The sequence below is a fragment of the Musca autumnalis genome, unplaced genomic scaffold (assembly GCF_047663935.1).
Source record: "Musca autumnalis isolate F117 unplaced genomic scaffold, ASM4766393v1 scaffold_3, whole genome shotgun sequence".
Lineage (NCBI taxonomy): Eukaryota > Metazoa > Arthropoda > Insecta > Diptera > Muscidae > Musca > Musca autumnalis.
This window is the reverse complement of record NW_027411866.1, coordinates 215,904,444-215,924,110: the sequence shown is the minus strand read 5'-3', so window position 1 is coordinate 215,924,110 and position 19,667 is coordinate 215,904,444. Positions and strand designations below refer to the sequence as shown.

The following is a 19,667-nucleotide window of genomic DNA, read 5'->3' as shown; positions in this document are numbered from 1 at the left end:
AGGCACATTTTGCCCGTATGAAAGTGTATATACCCTTTCTAGCCTAAATGCTGAGGGTATAAACAGACAACTTGTAGCCGTTGCTACCATCCCGAAGGTGTAACACCCTCACTGGTCTGCTGTAGTTGTGTTCCTTTACATACCAGAGGTTACTATTTTTAACATTTGTTACCATTTTTAAACTGCAAAGCGTTCCATAACAAGCAATTTTTAAGAGAGAGGGAGAGGAGAAGTCAAAAGTGCCTTTCTCTTCTACCACAGGATACCAGACAAATTTCTTCGGGTAAAAAATGGTAGAACTGATTTTTCGACATTTGTTTGACAATTTTTTAAAAATGAAGAAAAAAATGAAGAAAAATGGAAGGAAAAAAGCGAACGCTGACAAAACAAAATTAAAAACTCTGAAATAAAAGAAGAAATGTGAATTTTTATGTTTCTCTTTGACATTGCTAACAGTAGTGCGATTCTCTAATTTTTTTGAGTTACCTACAAATTTCGGTAAAATTAAAATGCTTATAATTTCGGTAATTAACGATATTATTCGGTAAGTTAGCGACCAATAAAAAATAGTCGTCAAGTTCTACCGATAGCAAGAGAGTTGTCCACATTTATATTAACTTTTCATTCATAATTTTGCGTTTTAATGTTACCAATTTTTGTCGGTAACTCAAAAAATAGGTTAGAGAATCGCACTATGTAGAGATCTACAATTTTTTTTCGTTCCTTTACTTTTCTAGTAAAACTGGTCAATTCGAGAGCAATTCGGACAGTTTTCTCTTTTTCCCACTTTAAGCATTAAAAAGTAAAGGAACAAAGCTTGTGTTAGAACTTTGACAGATGAATATCATTTCACTTTTCAACCTAACCTCAAATCTTGCAATCGTTAAATTCTGCCGAAATCGGTGTTGATGGTTATTATAAACTAAAATACGTTCTCCCCCTTAATTGTTTTTTATTCCACCTACCAGTAACTGTAATACTGCCCGTTGAAAAGATCTTCAATGTAGCTTTGGGATAACGTAGTTTATAGGTTACACCAGGATGTAATTCAGGTTCATAACTGGCAGCTTCACGATATTTCTCGGAGAAATTAACAATTTTAATGGCCCATGGCATACTGCATGTACCCAAAACGTTGACAACACGGAAATTGTGGAAACGAGCACGAAAACCCAACTTTTCCAAAGTGCGAGCATAACGACGAGCTGCAATTTTGGCCTGAAAAAGAAGTAACAAGAAGAAGAGATTACAAACAAATATTCATAAATTCTATATGTTATACCAAAATACCTGTTCCTCAGATGTTGCTCCAGTACATGTTATACGACCCGATGACCATATCGATGCTGTCGTATATGGACGACGCAATTTCATGGTGACCATACCATTTTCACGACGATATTCAACATTGGCACCATTCAAGGCAATTTCACGTAAATTCAAGTGACAGCGAACACTAAAGGAACATACAACATTATTGATGACAATATCAATTTCAGGTTCGGGCTCTTGTTCAGCAGTTTCAGCAGCAGCAGCTGGTGTGGCAGCATTCTCTGGAACAGCTGCTGCAGCATCACCATTGGCTAATTCCGTAGTTGTATTATTGTTCGTGTTGTTGTTGCTAGTTAATGATGAAAAAGATTCTGTGGGTTTAACCAGAGCTAAGGAATTTGAGGAGTTGGCTGCTGTAGTTGTTGTTGTTCCAAAAGTATTATTAGATGATGTAAACAAGGATGATGATCCATAGGACGATGTGCCATATGTTGATGATGCAAAGCTGGATGAGTAACTGTTGTGGCCACTTGTGGCCGCCATGGATGTATGGTGGTGGTGGTGATTATTGCTAGTTGTTGTTGTTGCTGAAGAATAATTTTGGTTTAAATTGTTGCTGTACGATGATAACGAGGATGATGATGCTGCTGCTGATGTTGCAGTTGTTGTATAACTATTGTTGGTGTTGTTGTTGTAATTATTAGTTGATGATGTTGTTGTATTATGAATAATATGGCCATTAGGAACTAATTTTGAGGCGGGTTGTTGCTGTTGTTGTTGTTGCTGCTGCTGATGATTATTTGGATTCTTATTAAATGTGTTGTTGTTGTGGTGGTGTTGCTGTTGGGTAAAGTGACCATTCATTTGGTTTTGTGGTGTTGTTGTAGCTTGTTGCGTAGTATAAGTTAAGGTGGAAGCACCACCACCAACACTGCCACCAGCAGCTGATGATGATGATGTAGATGATGAAGTTCTTGATAGGGCGGAGGATGAGGTGGTAATTGAATTTAGTGTTGCAATTGTTGCAGCCGTTGATGATGTAGACGCTGCTGCTGGCTTTAGTATAATGGGAGTGGTGTTACGGACACCACCAGCCAAGGAGACAGCCGTTATTTGAGTTTTATTTAGAAATTGATTTTTGGTTAAATTGCTATTATTCAAAATTGTTGTTGTTGTGGTGGTAGATGATGTTGGTGGCGTGGCGGAGGATGCCACTGCGGCTATATTATTCAATATAGTGGCACGTTGTGGTATACTTTGAGTTTTAACTATTTTCAATTGTTGTTGCTGCTGCAGCTGCTGTGGTCTCAATTGTTGTATATTGGCGGTGGTTAGGGTACCGAAACGCTGTTGTTGCTGGGGCAAGTTGGCAGTTATGGTTCTAGTTGCTGTTGCTGTCTTGGTTGTTAACAAATTCTTGTTGGCGAGATTACCAACACCACTGGTGGCCGCCGTTATGGGCGAGCCTTTAACAACATTTATGATTTGTCCCTTGCCAGCTGCGGCGGCATTTAGCACCTGTTGAGTCTTAATTAGTGTGGCGGGAATTGCCTTGCCACCAGCTGTATTCAGGATGGTGGCATGTTGCAAACGCTGGGTAGCATTGCCAGCAATAATTGTGTTGTTGTTGCGATTGATTAACACTGTTGTACGTTGTTGCTGCTGCTGTTGGTTGGTGTTGGCGGCGGGTTGTTGTGAGAATTGTGAAAAATGTCGTATGGTGGTGGTGGTGTTACTTTGGCCGCCATTACTATTGGCCACCCCACCACTGGAGGAGGCGGAAGAGGTGGTAATCAATCTTTGCTGCTGTTGAGGCTGCAAATATCCAGAGGTAACCACAGTGTTGGTGCCATTATTGTTGCCACTAGAAGAGACAATTCCACCATTTATGTGCTGCTGCAACTGTTGTTGGAATCCTGATGCGGTTGAGGTATTGGTAAGCACAAAGGTACCCGTTGCCGAAGAAGTGGATACAGTGTTGCTGTTACTGCCCGATGCCGTAGCCGAACTAATGGCATCTGTGATAACTGCCAAACCACCATTGCTGGTGCTTACAATATTCCCAATGGGAACATTGACAACATTTTGAGAAACCAATAAACGTTGTTGCTGCTGCTGTTGCTGGGCCTGTTGTTGTTGCTGCTGCTGCTGCAACAATTGCTGATATTGTTGATAAGTGATAATAGTTGAAGCTCCAGTTGCACCATTGGTTAGCAAAATGGTTTGGGTGGGGCTAGGTATCACCATGTTAGTGATAGCTCCAGCACCAACCACAGAATTTGTTGTAGCCACGTTCGACGACGAACCTGCTGCTGAGCTGCTAACAATGTGATGATTGCCAGCTGCAATTTGTGAAGATAAAATTGTTGTTGTATTTGTGTTGTTGCCGGTGTTGTTCGTTACAACATTGCCCACAAGAATATGATTGCCGCCAGCTGTTTGTGCACCTCCTGCAACATTTGTCAATGATTTCATGCAATTTTTATTGTTTTGCAACAACGTGGCCATACCAATGTTGCTGCTATTGCTAATATACATTTGTTGCGAGTGTTGCTTTTGTTTGCCAAATTATTTGCTTTTCTGTTTTGCTGAGAACCGAGGGGAAAATAGTGAAATTCCAAGGGGTCCGTCCTCTTTCTGGGTGGACCTTTTGCGGGGTAATAATGATATGATTTTTGTTGTGGTTTGTTTTTGTCAAAAAATTTGGTTTTCTTTTGGCTTAAAGAGTTGAATTTTCGAATTTTCGGCTAATTCCTACTTCGGCTTTCTTTTCAAAAATTTTTGCTATTTCTCTTTTACAAACTATTTGCTAAAACAGTTCAATTTGTTGCTGTTGTTTTTGATATTCTCTTTTGAGTTTAGAAACATTAAAGTTGTTTATTCTTGTTGGGTTGTTGATTTTGTTGTTGTTTGTCTATTTGTTGTTCAAGTCTTTCGTTTCTTTCTCCTTAGGGGGTTGTTGTTGGTTTTTTTGTTTTTATTTGCTTTTTATGTGTTTTAATATAGTTATTTGTTCTTTAGAAACAGTCTGCAAAGAAAAGAAAGAAAAAAGTAGAGACAAAAATTAGTAAAAGAATCTTTCAAAAAAAAAAAAAATAAATAAATAAATAAAATATAAACTTCCCTTTAGGGAAATTGCATTTCGAAAATTATTTCAAAAACAGAAAATGAATTTTGGCAAATTTAAATTCGCAAAGGATTTTTATTAAAATTAAAATAACTTCCTTTAAAAAAAAAAAAAAACATATGTTTAAAAATAAAATAAATTTATATTTTAATTTTAAATATTTTTTTTTTTTTTTTTGTAAAATTCAAATAGTGAATTTTACTTTCAATAGAAAACAATTATATTTTTTGCTGCATGGAATTTTTGAGAATCTGTAAAAACAAAAATGTCCCTTTTGGGAAATTTAATTTCTCTTATTTTTTATACAAATTATATATGTATATAAGATTTTCCTAAAAAAATCATCAAAACAAAAATTTCCCTTCAGAAAAATTTTACTTGTAATGACGAAAATGTATATATTTTCGCTGTCATCATCCTCATCATTAAACACAAAAATTTCGCATTTAGGGAAATTTCCTCTTGGTTTTTTATTTAAATTGTAAAAATATATGATTTTCATAAAAATTCCCAAAAAAAATCCAGAATTTTTGAAAAAATATTTTTTAAAAAATCCAGGATTTTTGAAAAACATTTTTTTAAAAAATTTACGATTATTGAAATATTTTTTAAAAAATCCACGATTATTAAAAAAATATTTTTTAAAAATCCACGATTATTAAAAAAATATTTTTTAAAAATCCACGATTATTAAAAAAATATTTTTTAAAAAATCCACGATTATTGAAAAATATTTTTTAAAAATAAAATATTGTTTAAAAAATCCACGATTATTGAAAAAATATTTTTTAAAAAACCCACGATTATTGAAAAAATATTTTTTTTAAAAAACCCACGATTATTGAAAAAATATTTTTTAAAAAACCCACGATTATTGAAAAAATATTTTTTAAAAAACCCACGATTATTGAAAAAATATTTTTTAAAAAACCCACGATTATTGAAAAAATATTTTTTAAAAAACCCACGATTATTGAAAAAATATTTTTTAAAAAATCCACGATTATTGAAAAAATATTTTTTAAAAAATCCACGATTATTGAAAAAATATTTTTTAAAAAATCCACGATTATTGAAAAAATATTTTTTAAAAAATCCAGGATTATTGAAAAAATATTTTTTAAAAAATCCAGGATTATTAAAAAAATATTTTTTAAAAAATCCACGATTATTGAAAAAATATTTTTTAAAAAATCCACGATTATTGAAAAAATATTTTTTAAAAAATCCACGATTATTGAAAAAATATTTTTTAAAAAATCCACGATTATTGAAAAAAATATTTTTTTAAAAATCCACGATTATTGAAAAAATATTTTTTAAAAAATCCACGATTATTGAAAAAATATTTTTTAAAAAATCCACGATTATTGAAAAAATATTTTTTAAAAAATCCACGATTATTGAAAAAATATTTTTTAAAAAATCCACGATTATTGAAAAAATATTTTTTAAAAAATCCACGATTATTGAAAAAATATTTTTTAAAAAATCCACGATTATTGAAAAAATATTTTTTAAAAAATCCACGATTATTGAAAAAATATTTTTTAAAAAATCCACGATTATTTAAAAAATATTTTTTAAAAAATCCACGATTATTGAAAAAATATTTTTTAAAAAATCCACGATTATTGAAAAAATATTTTTTAAAAAATCCACGATTATTGAAAAAATATTTTTTAAAAAATCCACGATTATTGAAAAAATATTTTTTAAAAAATCCACGATTATTGAAAAAATATTTTTTAAAAAATCCACGATTATTGAAAAAATATTTTTTAAAAAATCCACGATTATTGAAAAAATATTTTTTAAAAAATCCACGATAATTGAAAAAATATTTTTTAAAAAATCCACGATAATTGAAAAAATATTTTTTAAAAAATCCACCATTATTGAAAAAATATTTTTTAAAAAATCCACGATTATTGAAAAAATATTTTTTAAAAAATCCACGATTATTGAAAAAATATTTTTTAAAAAATCCACGATTATTGAAAAATTTTTTTTTAAAAAATCCACGATTATTGAAAAAATATTTTATAAAAAATCCACGATTATTGAAAAAATATTTTTTAAAAAATCCACGATTATTGAAAAAATATTTTTTAAAAAATCCACGATAATTGAAAAAATATTTTTTAAAAAATCCACGATTATTGAAAAAATATTTTTTTAAAAATCCACGATTATTGAAAAAATATTTTTTAAAAAATCCACGATTATTGAAAAAATATTTTTTAAAAAATCCATGATTACTGAAAAACTATTTTTTAAAAAATCCATTATTATTGAATGGAAAAAAATAGAAAAAAAGTCAAAAAATCTTGTGGCTTTAGGTTAAATTTTTTTGGAATTTTTCTTGGGGGGAATTTCAGGGAAATTTAACTTTCCACGTTGAAAATTTATATATTTTTGCAATTTTGGTTTTATATTGATCGAATCCAAAACATTTTTATTTTTTTTTTTTTGGAAATCTTTAAAAAAATTCCCTTTTTGGGTAATTTTACTTCCCACAGTGGAAATTCATGCTTTTTAATTCATTTCCTCTTGGTTTTTTATGGAGTTGTAAAAATTTAAGATTTTCCTCAAAATTCCAAAACTCCAAAATTTACTTTCCATGGAGGAAATTTTTATATTTTGTACAGTTTTGGTTTTAATTGGTCTTATATATAGCGCCCGAATCAAAAAGAATTTTTGAAAATCGGTAAAAACAAATATTTCCCCTTTAGGGAAATTTCAATTCTAACAGGGTAAATTAATATGTTTAAATCATTTTCGCTAGGTTTTTTATGGAGATTGTAAAAATATTAGATATTTCTAGAAATGTCTAAAAAGAAAAAATTCCCTTTTGGGAAATTTACTTTTTATGGCTGAAATTTTTATGTTTTTGAAGTTTTGGTTTTAATTGCTTTTATATAGCCCGAATCAAAAAGAATTTCTTGAAAATTCTTAAAAACAAAAATTTCCCTTTTGGGAAATTTAACTTCCCACGGGGAAAGTAATATTTTTGAATTGCTTTCCTCTTAGTTTTTCGTGCCAATTATAAAAATATAAAAATTTTCCCAAAAAATTCTAAAAACAAAAATTTCCCTTTTCGGAAATGTAATTTTTATCGCTGAAATTTTTATGTTTTTGCAGTTTTGGTTTTATATAGCCCGAATCAAATCAAAAAGAATTTCTTGAAAATCCTTAAAAACAAAAACTTCCCTTTTGGGAAATTTAATTTCCCCAATTCCAATTCTTTTAAATAATTTTCTCTCTGTTTTTATGGAGAAATTCCTAAATTTCCTAATATAGCCCGAATCAAAAAAAGTTTTGAAAATCCTTAAAAACAAAAATTTCCCTTTTGGGAAATTTAACTTTCCCTTTTGGGAAATTTAACTTTCCACGGGGGAAAGTAATGTTTTTTGAACTGCTTTCCTCTTAGTTTTTCGTGCCAATTATAAAAATATAACAATTTCCCTAAAAAAAAATCTAAAAACAAAAATTTCCCTTTTGGGAAATTTTACTTTCCATAGGGTATCAATTGTCCTTATACAAGCCAGAATTAAAAAAAATAAATTTAAAATCACTAAAAACACAAATTTCCCTTTAGGGAAATTTAACTTCCCACGTGAAAAATAATTTTTTTTAACTACTTTCCTCATAGATTTTGGGGGAGTTTATAGAAATATAAGATTTTCTACAAATTTCTATAAACACAAATCTACCCTTTTTGGAAATTTTACTTTACATAGGGGAAATTTTATATTTTTTGCTGTTTTAGTTTAATTTTTCTTAATTTGTTTCTATTTTTAATTCAAACGCATTTTTTTGAAAATTTTTAAAAACATCAATTTTCGTAGCGGTACATTTTGTGGAATTTTTGGGACGGTGGAAAGACCGAACTCAAGGAAAATGTTCGTTTTTTAAATAGGAAAATTATGGAAAACACAAATATGCCTTTTAGGGAGTTTTAGTTCATCAAATAGGAGACATTTTTTATTTATATAAAAAAATGTAAAAAATTGTTTAAAAAATCAGCAAATAAATATATGAGTTTTTTATTAAAAGAATCCCTAAAAACAACAAAGAAATATTTTTGGAAACTTTAACTTCCCATAAGTGAAATTAATATATTTTTTGCTTAATTGGTTTCAAGTGTTCATAAACACCCTAAAACCGATATATTTTTATAAATCCCCAAAACTAATAATTTTTTCCCTTTGGGAAATCATTCTTGCTTGGGAAATTATTCTATTGATAACCGAAAAAAGAAAAGCATTTTTTTTTTTTGTTTTTTTATTCATAAACTTTTGATAACCCCTCTGCTACACAATAACTTAAAAAATATCACCACCATCATCCAAATAAATGCAACATAAATTATCAATAGTAGGTTCAAAATTCCCCCAAATATGTATAAACATTTACATATTCACTTAATCGATTTAGTTTTATAATTTCGGTTTTATGGCGCCCTCCTCAAAGTGTAAACACCCAACACACACTTGTGCATACATATGTTAGATTTACACAATATTCCATAGTAAATGTTAATTAACACCCGGCTGTTAATTGATAAAACAGATACTGACAGCTGAGTAATATAGAGTGCAGTGCAGTCAGTCAGCAGTGTATGTGAAGGTCCAACTATATAAACCAAATCTTATAAGAATATGTACATATATACAACCAAACAAACATGGTGTTTTATGCAACAATTGTAGCTTATATTTTCTTATAATATTTTTAGTTGTTGTTGTAACATACAAACACACACACACACACACACTCAAACACATGTGTCCGTGTGAACTACTTTAGAGCAAAGTCTGACCCCAATAAAAAAACTATGTAAAATGTACAACAAGCAAAACCAAAATGCAAGTGAGAAAGAGATGGCGTAAAGGCAAATGAGAACCGATTTGTTTTTCTTACTTTTGGCCGACAAAACCAATTTACAATAAGCATATATAAATGCATATGTACGTTGTATGTGTGTACATATGTAATTATTAAACATTATAAAAAAAACTGAAAAAACTAAAACAAATAAAATGAGAACCCAGTCAATAAGTAGATTCTGTTCTGTGTTGTGTGTGTCTTTCTACTACATAACAAGTGATTTTATTTTACACATCATTATTAGTTGTACTCTATTCAGCACACAACATTTGTGTATATTAGGGTGTAATATCATGTTTAAATTAGAGTTTTTTGCCAAGTTAACCTTATTTAGTGAATTTTCTACATCTAGTTATGTGTAAACGTATTATTACTATAGTTTCCCATAAGTGCAATGAAATTTACCATTTAGACCCACTGAATTAACTAAATCCAGCACAATGTAAAAGGGAAATAAGATCGTTTTATTTTTAATTGACCGATTAGTCCCGGTCCACACTAGCGTGAATTTCATTAAAAAATTTCTTGAAATTAGGCATTCTTAAATAGAATTCCCCACTACAGCAATTTAATAATTTTACCCTGCTATGGAATTCGATCTAGAGACGCATAATTTCATGCAATTTTTTCAATAAATCACTCTTGTGTGGACCGGGACTTAGTTTAATTCTCTGTTCGTTTAACAGCCGAAGTGTAACTGGACGTATGAGTGTTCTATGTTAATATTCATACGCTCTGTAAAACGGGGTTTGCATTAGAGCTTTTGCCTGGTTAACCTTTTTTATGAGGATTTATTTGACGTTTGCACTATGGAATTGACATTTGAAAACCAGTGGGTTAAATGCAAACGCACTATAGGTACTGAAAAACACGAAGTAGTTTGGAAGCATTTCTCTTTCCAAAAAAATAGTGCTGTATAATAAGTCTGTACGATAACCCAAACATTTCTACAAATTTTTACTGAATGTTGTTTGATACAAAATTGTAAAGTATAAGAGAGCGAGCCGAGAGTGATTTTTTGCTGGGAAAATTGTTCTCTTAAAAATTTGTAAATCTGGCCAGCCGACTTTTAATCAGCTGTTTCATGTAAACAACGTAAATTGTTTACATTCTTGACCAAGAAAATTTAAATTTAAAATATAAAGCATTGTTAAAATGCAATTATAAAATAAATGTTTTTGGGTCATTAGGATTAAGAAATCAGAAGAAAGACTGACTTCCGAAACGTCACATAAAGATTGGAAAACTCAATTGTTAACATTTGTCAATAGATGGAGTTAAGCTCTGTTGTTACAATATCATAACAACATTCTGTTAAGTAGGCGTAAGTCAGGCGTTTTAACCGCCATGTTCATAGAAAAATGCTATGGAATACAATCCTGAGTCCAACTTTTTGCTTTCCTACAATTTGTATAAACCGAATTGCGCTTTAATGGGGGTTTTATCATTAACATACCCCTGTTGTTGGTAAAATGTTTATATACTTTGTTTCATAAACATTTGTGCATTATGCATCTTTTCCAGTCTTTACAGTTCTATGTCTTTGTCATGCATGAAACTACCTTGTTTATACTCAATCGAGCTTCTCACAGACACAAGTATTGGCAGAATTAAGCTGTAAACAGATACAACCACAGTTTATACAGTTGGCCATTCAGAGTTCTGTTAACAACATTTGACAACAAACATAATAGATTGTTCATTATTGTGATTTGATTTCCTTTGTATTTTATGTATTTGACAGCAAACTAAATAGTCAGGGCTAACTAGTTTGGGCTGAATGGCCAACTGTATAAACTGTGGATACAACGTTTGGGTAAAATTTTGTGTCGTTTTGGCCGTTTTTACACTGTTGGGCATGATGCCGAAAAATTCAAATTCATTTGAAATATATTCCGGCAAACAGATAAACGCTGGACTTTGGTATCGTCGTCGCCCTGTTGTTGTTGTTTTTTTCTCGACGCCCAACGCAAAACTTTAATCAAACGTTGTATCTGTTTTCAGCTTTAGTCATGACATAGAACAAAACGTCATAATATCAAATAGATTTTAATAAAACTCCACATTCCATTTAATATCTGTCAAAAAATACGTATTTGCTCAAAACACTTTAATTAAGTTTTAACTAAATTTAACGTCATTACGTGTACGAGTATTTAATTTTTCTTCGAAACACCCTAATATATAGATGCATATAAATTTTGAAATTTAATATTTGCATTGAACTACTGAACTAAAAGTAAAAAAAAAAACATTAAAACGTGCTAATTTGCTAACAATTTAGGAAAGAATAACAAAAATCAATCGAGCGCATATCCAAATCAATCGAGCGCATTAATTAACAGGTCCCTCCACTGAAAACAGCTGGTCCATGGTGTAATACATAAGGTGAAGTTATAAGGCCGGCCAGCTGGTCTCACACAGTCTGAACTGCACTGTTATTGTGAATTGATGGTATGAAAACTTAAACAAAAATATTGACAGCTTGAAGTACTTTTAATCAAAATAGTCTTCTTGTTGTGGTTTCTGGTTCGCCTTATGATTGCTTCACCAGCTGATCATAGTTTGAGCTGTCAAAAATGCATTATTATGATTGACTCCAAATACAAAAAGTAAACAAAAAGGTACAATAATATTGACATTTTAAGTTTGACAGACATTTACTGAATGATCCGTCAAATGGGCCATGGTGCCATGGTTCTAGGGCCACCAACTAAAGGGGTTGTGAGCCACTGTAAGGATGACCGATAGAATTCTAATTCAAATATCATTATAATTCTTCCAAACTTAGATCAAGTTCGATGGTGGGGTGCTTTCTATACATCCCATCAAAATAGCCGGAAAGCTCTAAAAGTGAGAAATCTCCCGCAAGTGAACATATAAAATGGGACTGTCTTTGAGCATCAATGCGCCCCTAACCTAATAACTGCAAAAATCTATCTTTATTTACAATACCATTTTATGCGTAGTTATACGTATGTATATAACATACATACATTTATGTACTTGTTCAGACGTGTCGTAAACATGGTTTATAAAACATTCATATATACATTGATTGTCCTTGACCTAATAGCTAAAGTTTTTTATGCATGTATTTTTATGTGTATCTAGAATCTGTCGTATCTATGCTTGAGGCGTGCTAGCTTGACTGGCTGGCTGACAGACTGGCAGTTTGCATTTGTCCACTAACGTCTGTGTGTGTCTCTGTCTCATAAATGTTTTTGCGTTTTTCTTGTTTTTTTTTTTTTTTTTTCTTTTTTGTTGGTGTCTGTGAGTATGTTTGTTTTTTAATGACACGCAATTGCATTATTTGATCAACAAATGAATGCAAAAAAAAAACAACAATATCCTATAATGTTATTTGGCAAACTAGTGGGTTGCCACATGTTGAAGTAGAAGATAATCAGGGTTATCATGAATATTTCCCTCGGAATTTTCCGCGAGGAAAATTATTTTAAAAAGTGAAATTACTTTAAAATCAGTATTTTAAAAATTTGAAAACTACTTGAATCACTTAATTAGGCAATATTCTTGCTGAATTGACAAAAATATTCACTTTTTGGACTTAAATATGGAAATAAAAAATTATGAAATTGGGGATAGGGAAAAATTCCGCGCGGAATTTTTGTTCATGATAACCCTGAATCTTTGAACTTGATCTAAGTTTGGAAGAAAAATTAATTATCGAGAGTTAGCGTGCCCACTAAGTCATTAGGATGTAAGGATATATCGACGTGCCCATAAAAATATTTATCGTTGCGATCATAATCACAAGCGCTACCTGCTATTAAAATGTCAATGCAATCCTCGAACAGCCTTTTGTAAAATTTGGTGAGGTAGGGAGGTACCGGAAATACTTATCCGACATAGTCCATATACGAATATACGATTGGTATAAATGCGCCATTATTACTGTTAAAGTACATAGAGAAAAGGCCTTTGGTGTAAATGCGCTATTACATTTACACGTTAATCGTTGCTTGACATCATTGTTTATGTACACAGTGAAAAACCGCTTGGTGTAAATGCGCCTTTATTACTGTTAATGTCACAGAGAATAGCCCTTTTGGTGTAAATGCGCTATTACATTTACACATCAATCGTTGCTTGACATCATTGTATATGTACACAGTGAAAAGCCGTTTGGTGTAAATGACTCATTAACCGTTTGGTGTAAATGCGCCATTATCACTGTTAAAGTACACAGAGAAAGGCACATTTGTGTAAATGCGCTATTACATTTACACTCAACCGTTGCTTGACATCATTGTTTATGAACACAGTGAAAAGCACTTTGGTGTAAATACGCCATTATCGTTGTTAAAGTACACGGAAGAAAGTCCTTTGGTGTAAATGCGCTATTACTTGTACACATTAATCGTTGCTTGACATCATTGTTTATGTACACAGTGAAAACCCGTTTGGTGTAAATGCGCCATTATTACTGTTAAAGTACGAAGAGAAAAGCCCCTTGGTGTAAATGCGCTATTACATTTACACATCAACCGTTGCTTGACATCACTGTTTATGTACACAGTGAAAAGACGTTTGGTGTAAATGCGCCATTATCAATGATAAAGTACACAGATAAAAGCCTTTTGGTGTAAATGCACCATTATCACTGTTAAAGTACACAGAGAAAATCCCTTTGCTTTATTACTGTTAAATACACAGAGAAAAGGCCTTTCGTGTAAATGTTCTATTACACATCAATCGTTGCTTGACGTCATTGTTTATGTACACAGCGAAAAGCCGATTGGTGTAAATGCGCCATTAGTACTGTTAAAATACACAGCGAAAAGCCCTTTGGTGTAAATGCGCCATTATTACAGTTAAAGTACACAGAGAAAAGCCCTTTGGTGTAAATGCGCTATTACATTTACACATCAAACGTTGCTTGACATCATTGTTTATATACGCAATGTAAACCCTGTAAAAGTACACAGAGAAAAGCCCTGTGGTGTAAATGCGCTATTACATTTAAATGTTGCTTGCCATCATTGTTTATGTACACAGTGAAAAGGCGTTTGGTTTAAATGCGCATTATCAATTTTTAAATACACAGGAAGAACCCTTTGGTGTAAATACGATATTACATTTACACATCCAACTTTGCTTGACATCATTGTTTACGTACACAGTGAAAAACCGTTTGGAATAAATGTGCCATTAGCTTGTTGAAGTACACAGAGAAAAGTCCTTTCGTGTAAATGCACTATTACATTTACACATCAAACATTGCTTGCCATCATTGTTTATGTATACAGTGTAAAGCCTTTTGGTGTAAATGCGCCATTATCACTGTTAAAGTACACAGAGAAAAATCGCTATTACATTTAGACATCAAACGTTGATTGACATCACTGTTAATTTACACAGGAAAAAACCCGTTTGATGTAAATGCGCCATTACTCAGAGAAAACGCTGTGCAAAACGAAGCAACCACATTCGTTCATTTTCGTTACATGTAGAATTCGTTCGTGTTTTTGTCTTGCAACTATCGTTGCTTGAGTTGGTGTGACATGACTCAACGACTTTGATTTCATGCCAGAATAAATAAACGGATACTATTTTAAGTCCTTTAGAAACCCAGAGAAAATTTTGGCGCCTTCTCTTCAAAGAATTTTTTATACCCGGAGGAAAAAATTAAGTGATCTCTTGATATTTCTTCAACGAAATACTCAATTTCACGAGCACTTCCCATATAAACGAACGAACACCTCAATATGACGATTGTGGAGGCCTATTAAAATGTAAACAAGACACTAGGTCTGTTTGGTTACTTTCCCAGCAAGAATTGTCCAGCAAGAACTTTCTCAGAGAGTAAGGGGTTTTTTCTCTTTTGCTAGAAAATTGTAAGTAAAAAGTAAACAGACACCTTCCCAGCAGAAACCAGCAAGCAATCAGCTGGCTTTCCAAAACAGAACAATTTGTCCGCCAATAAAGGAAACAAAGGAAGCAAAAAATGTTGTATTTTATTTAAAAATAAAAAAGAAACTGACCCAACTAAGGAATTTTTCAAATTTGCAACTTTTTTCTGAAAAAAAAAACAATACAATTAGTCTTACTATTTCCACAATAAAATGTTTTTCATTTTCACAAATATAAATCACCGAACAATTAAAACAGCTGATTGTTTTCAGGAAGAAGAAGAGTTTGCTAGTGCTTGGTAGAAGAAATTTGTGCAAAAAAATTTTTTTTGCAAACTCTCACTAAAAGAAATGTCAAACTGTCTCTCTCGACGACTTCCAGCAACAATTGGTACAAATTGTTACAAGTTTTAGCGTAACCAGACAGACCTAATTTTTCTAATACGGTACGGTTACATTAGAGTTTTTGCCGGGTTGGACTATGTTTACATTTACGAAATCCACTCGATTTCATCTGTCAATTCCTTTGTGTATACGTCAAATGAAAACTCATCTGAAATCGATTGGATTTCATTTGACGTTTGAGCAATGGAATTGACAGTTGAAATCGAGTGGATTTCGTAAATGTAAACATAGTATTAATCCGATTAAGTGTAATGGGTATTTTACACGAAATGTTTTTTTGTACATCGTCACTTTTTATATACAAAATGTATATGCAAAGTGACAACACATATGCAAAATAACATATCGTGTAAAATACCCATAACCGGGGTATAAGCAAAGAAAGCAATTGTAAAAAAAAATCACAAGGGTCTGGGGAGAATGTGTGCACAATCATGCAGCAACACACTTTTTGTTAAGTGAAAAATTAAATGTAATATAAATATACATTATCTAAGTAAACAATCAACTAAATAAAGTTCCGTCATCGTCTCGACCAATATTTCCTAGATCACCAATACATGTATGCTAATTTCTAACACAATTAACAACAACAACAGGAGAAGAATAAGTTGAAGAAGAAGAATAAGTTGCTCAGCAAATCAAGACGCATACGACGTTCGTCGCTCATTTTTTTGTTTTAATTTTTTTAATTTTACTATTTGCAATGTCCGCATGGTTGCCTTGTTCCCATTGCAATAGTTGTAGTTTACAACAAGTGTATGATGGGGCTACGCCACAATAACAACAACAGCAACGCCTGTAATAGTGATGACGATGATGATGTTGTTTTATAGAAGCACCGCTGAACAACGAACATTTGTCGAGCATTAAGCAGTGTATCTGCTAAAAGATGACAAGGTTCGTCGTGTTATTGCTGCCTGCCTGCCTGCCTATATATTTTTATTTTAATTTCTTTGCTGTCTGGTCTTATTTTTATTTCCATTTGAATGTTAGGAGGAGACTATTTTGTGAATTTGTGTTTGGGGCATAAAAAATTTACAAAAAGAAAAAAATAAGCAAATAAAACTAACAAGTCTTTGTAAAAAAATTGTGTTTAATTATAGAGCTACTCTCGCACAGAAAAAAAAACTTGTAATATTGCAATGGGTCAAGGTGCAGGCTGTTGTAGAGAGAAGAAACTATAAAATATTAAATGTCAATTAGTCGCGACATTTCATCCCCTTTGCAAAATACAAAAAAAAACTTTTTGTTTTATAGAGGGGCGTTAATTAATTAAAATGAATAAAAGTTGTTGATGTCATCATAAAACATAATGACATGGAATAATATGCACATCATCACTTCAAGGAGATTCGGAATAGGTGAATCCCATTATTTGATGGTGTAGTACGATTAAAAAATCGGAGTTTTCTTTCTAATTCATCAAAAGAACATCATAATAATTTGTACAAGTCCAGTAACTTCTTGCAATCGACTAAGGTCTTTTGTATTGTACTGCAGAGTAAACCTGCCCTGTGAAAAATACGAATCGCTTTATTTTTGGAAAATATTTTTTATATTTCACAGTACTGAACCTGTTTTTGTTGTAGTTGCTGTTATATGGGTGGAATTGCATAGACCAAATGAAACTTTATAAGCGTGGAATGACAGATAACAGACAATACTATAACAAAATACAAAAAACTCACAAAAATATGCGATAATTCCCGAGTTTTAAGTAAATTGTTGCTACCATTTTTGTGGCGTTTAAACGACCAGTGACTTCATGTGAGTCAACCCAATTTATGTTAATTTTCAGCATAAAGCGTGCAACTCCAATTTTTTGTATGTTTCTGGAACGAATTTAACTTACAACAAATTATTTATTATTATGAATAATGTTGAATTAGTTAGACTGCTGCATCTACCATGATTATTGTGCCATGTTCACAATCAAATTTTGTTTAATTTGCTTAAAAGTATTGAAACATTCCTAATTTTACTTGATTTCATGTAATCTAAGTCTAATTGCCACATTTGCCATTTGCGGCTTGCGTCTTAGTTTAAGTAACACCCCCGTCACATTCTCATGGAATATAACGGAGTTGATACTTAAAGTAAGACGCATCAAATAAGAAGACGAAGACGAAACTTCGGCGTTACATTTCAACACGAAGTTTTAGTCCATGCAGACTATTGGGATTTCCCTATTTTCGTAATATTAAATTAAATTTAATCTTTCTTTGAAAATTAATCTTTCTTTCGTATATAATGTAAAAAATGAAATAAACAAATCATACGGCAAAGAAAAGAGCTTCCATTTCTTTCGTCTGGTGAGCACCCAGAATATCAGAGATTTTATAAAATAAACAAAAACTTGTTTGAGTAGCTGCTCCATTTCGTTGGTCTCCACCCGAGAAATTTAATTTAAACAAAAGCCTAAAAATCCTTAACTAACATTTTTTCTGTCATCATTTAGGTATGCGGTAGCATGTCTGGAGCTTTACCACCAAAAGATAATTCTTGTTTGTCTTCATAGTAGTTTTTTTGTTATTGATACTTAAAAGTAAACAAAGAGAAACATACACAAACACTACGTATTGACTCTTTTAAAATGTCTTTATTAAATTCAATAACATGTGACGACATTGCCACTCATCAGCTGTTGTCGTTTGTGTTAATTTTTTTTTTCTTTTTTTTTTTTTTGTATTAAGCTCCAACAATGGGCCAGTTGGATGGACGACACGCTGCAACTGAATGAAATATAAATATATTGCTGCCATTGTAGTTTTGTTTGTGTATTTTAACGCATATTTTCTTGCTTCTTTTGCATAGAGGAATTGGGTGGGCGGACATATGACTTTTAAAAGGGTGTAGGAATGTCTGTGTGTTTGCGGGTGTATGTTTGTCTCTGACACTAATGTTGCTAAGCTATTTGTTATCTTTTAGATTTGTATTTCATTTAATCGTTTTTCTGACACATATCCATATTTGCTTTAGGGTGGAAGGGGGTTAAATAAAATAAGAAATACTAAAGAGGAGCATGGGTTTTGTGGAATTTTGTAATTTGTTTAATTGTGTCTTCTTCTTGTTGATGTTTTATCAAAAGACAAAAATCTTCACACTTTTAATAACATTTCATAGTATAACGTCTATGGCGATGGTTTTGGTTGTTGACACAACATCAATGAAATGGCGGCGGCGGCTTCATTTCACTGAAAGCTAATAAAAGGAAGCCGAATGAATGTGTTAACTTTGTTTTCTTTGAGAGATCTGCAATGATCTTCGTTTCGAAGAGAACAAAACATGACACAATAATCAAGGTAGTCTCGGTGGTCCACACAAGAGTGATTTTAATGAAATAATTTCTTTGAGAGATCTTCAATGATCTTCGTTTCGAAGAGAACAAACCATGACACAATAATCAAGGTAGTCTTGGTCCACACAAGACTGATTTTAATGAAATAATTTCATGAAATTAGGCATTTTAAGATCGAGTTCCCACTACAGCAATTTCATAAATGTACTTTAGCATCGAACTTGATCTAAGAACTAGAGTTGTGCCAAAGGAACTAGATGGAACTATCTATCGGGTTTATTGAGAATTACCATTCAAGGAGTAAACACTCTTTCTCCAAGTACTTATAGTACGTTTACATATACCAATGGATATCAATTGAATTGCGTATACGACAAATAAAACTTCATTATAAATCCAGTGGATTTTGTTTGATACGCAATGGATTTAGTGAACGTAAACGTACTCGAACAGTACTCTTACACGCAGAGAAAAAATATGTTTGATCCAACAATATTCCAAGAGCAAAATATGTATTGTTAACATATTGTTGGATTCCCCATGTAGTATTGTAAATCCAAAAATAGTTTGTGTCAACTGAACAATATTTCTCTCTTTTCTTCGAAAATTTGTTTCTCTTCTCTCGCTATTCGATGCCGTGTTGAAAAAACAATTTTGGTGAGTTGTGGTGTGTTTGTATGACATGCTGCCTTTACCTTTGTTTTTGTGTGTATGTACTTGTGAGACTCTTGTTTTTATTTGTTTCTGTTTTGTTTCATTCTTCTTTCCTTTTCATGTTTGTTATGGTGTTTAATTA

General features: G+C 31.8%; 1 protein-coding gene across 8 annotated transcripts in view; it reads right to left on the bottom strand.

Moving 5' to 3' along the window:
• The window catches only part of Trf2 (TATA box binding protein-related factor 2), a 67,468-nt gene that overhangs the window by 2,241 nt on the left and 45,560 nt on the right, over positions 1–19,667 (bottom strand). For all 8 annotated transcript variants that reach the window (XM_073976730.1, XM_073976723.1, XM_073976731.1 and 5 more), the window contains exons 4-5: positions 1,291–4,300; positions 966–1,218 (exon numbers count right to left, since the gene is read on the bottom strand). In XM_073976730.1, the coding sequence (XP_073832831.1) occupies positions 966–1,218; positions 1,291–3,810 (2,773 nt within the window). In that variant the 5' untranslated portion in view covers positions 3,811–4,300. The remainder of the gene's footprint in view (positions 1–965; positions 1,219–1,290; positions 4,301–19,667) is intronic.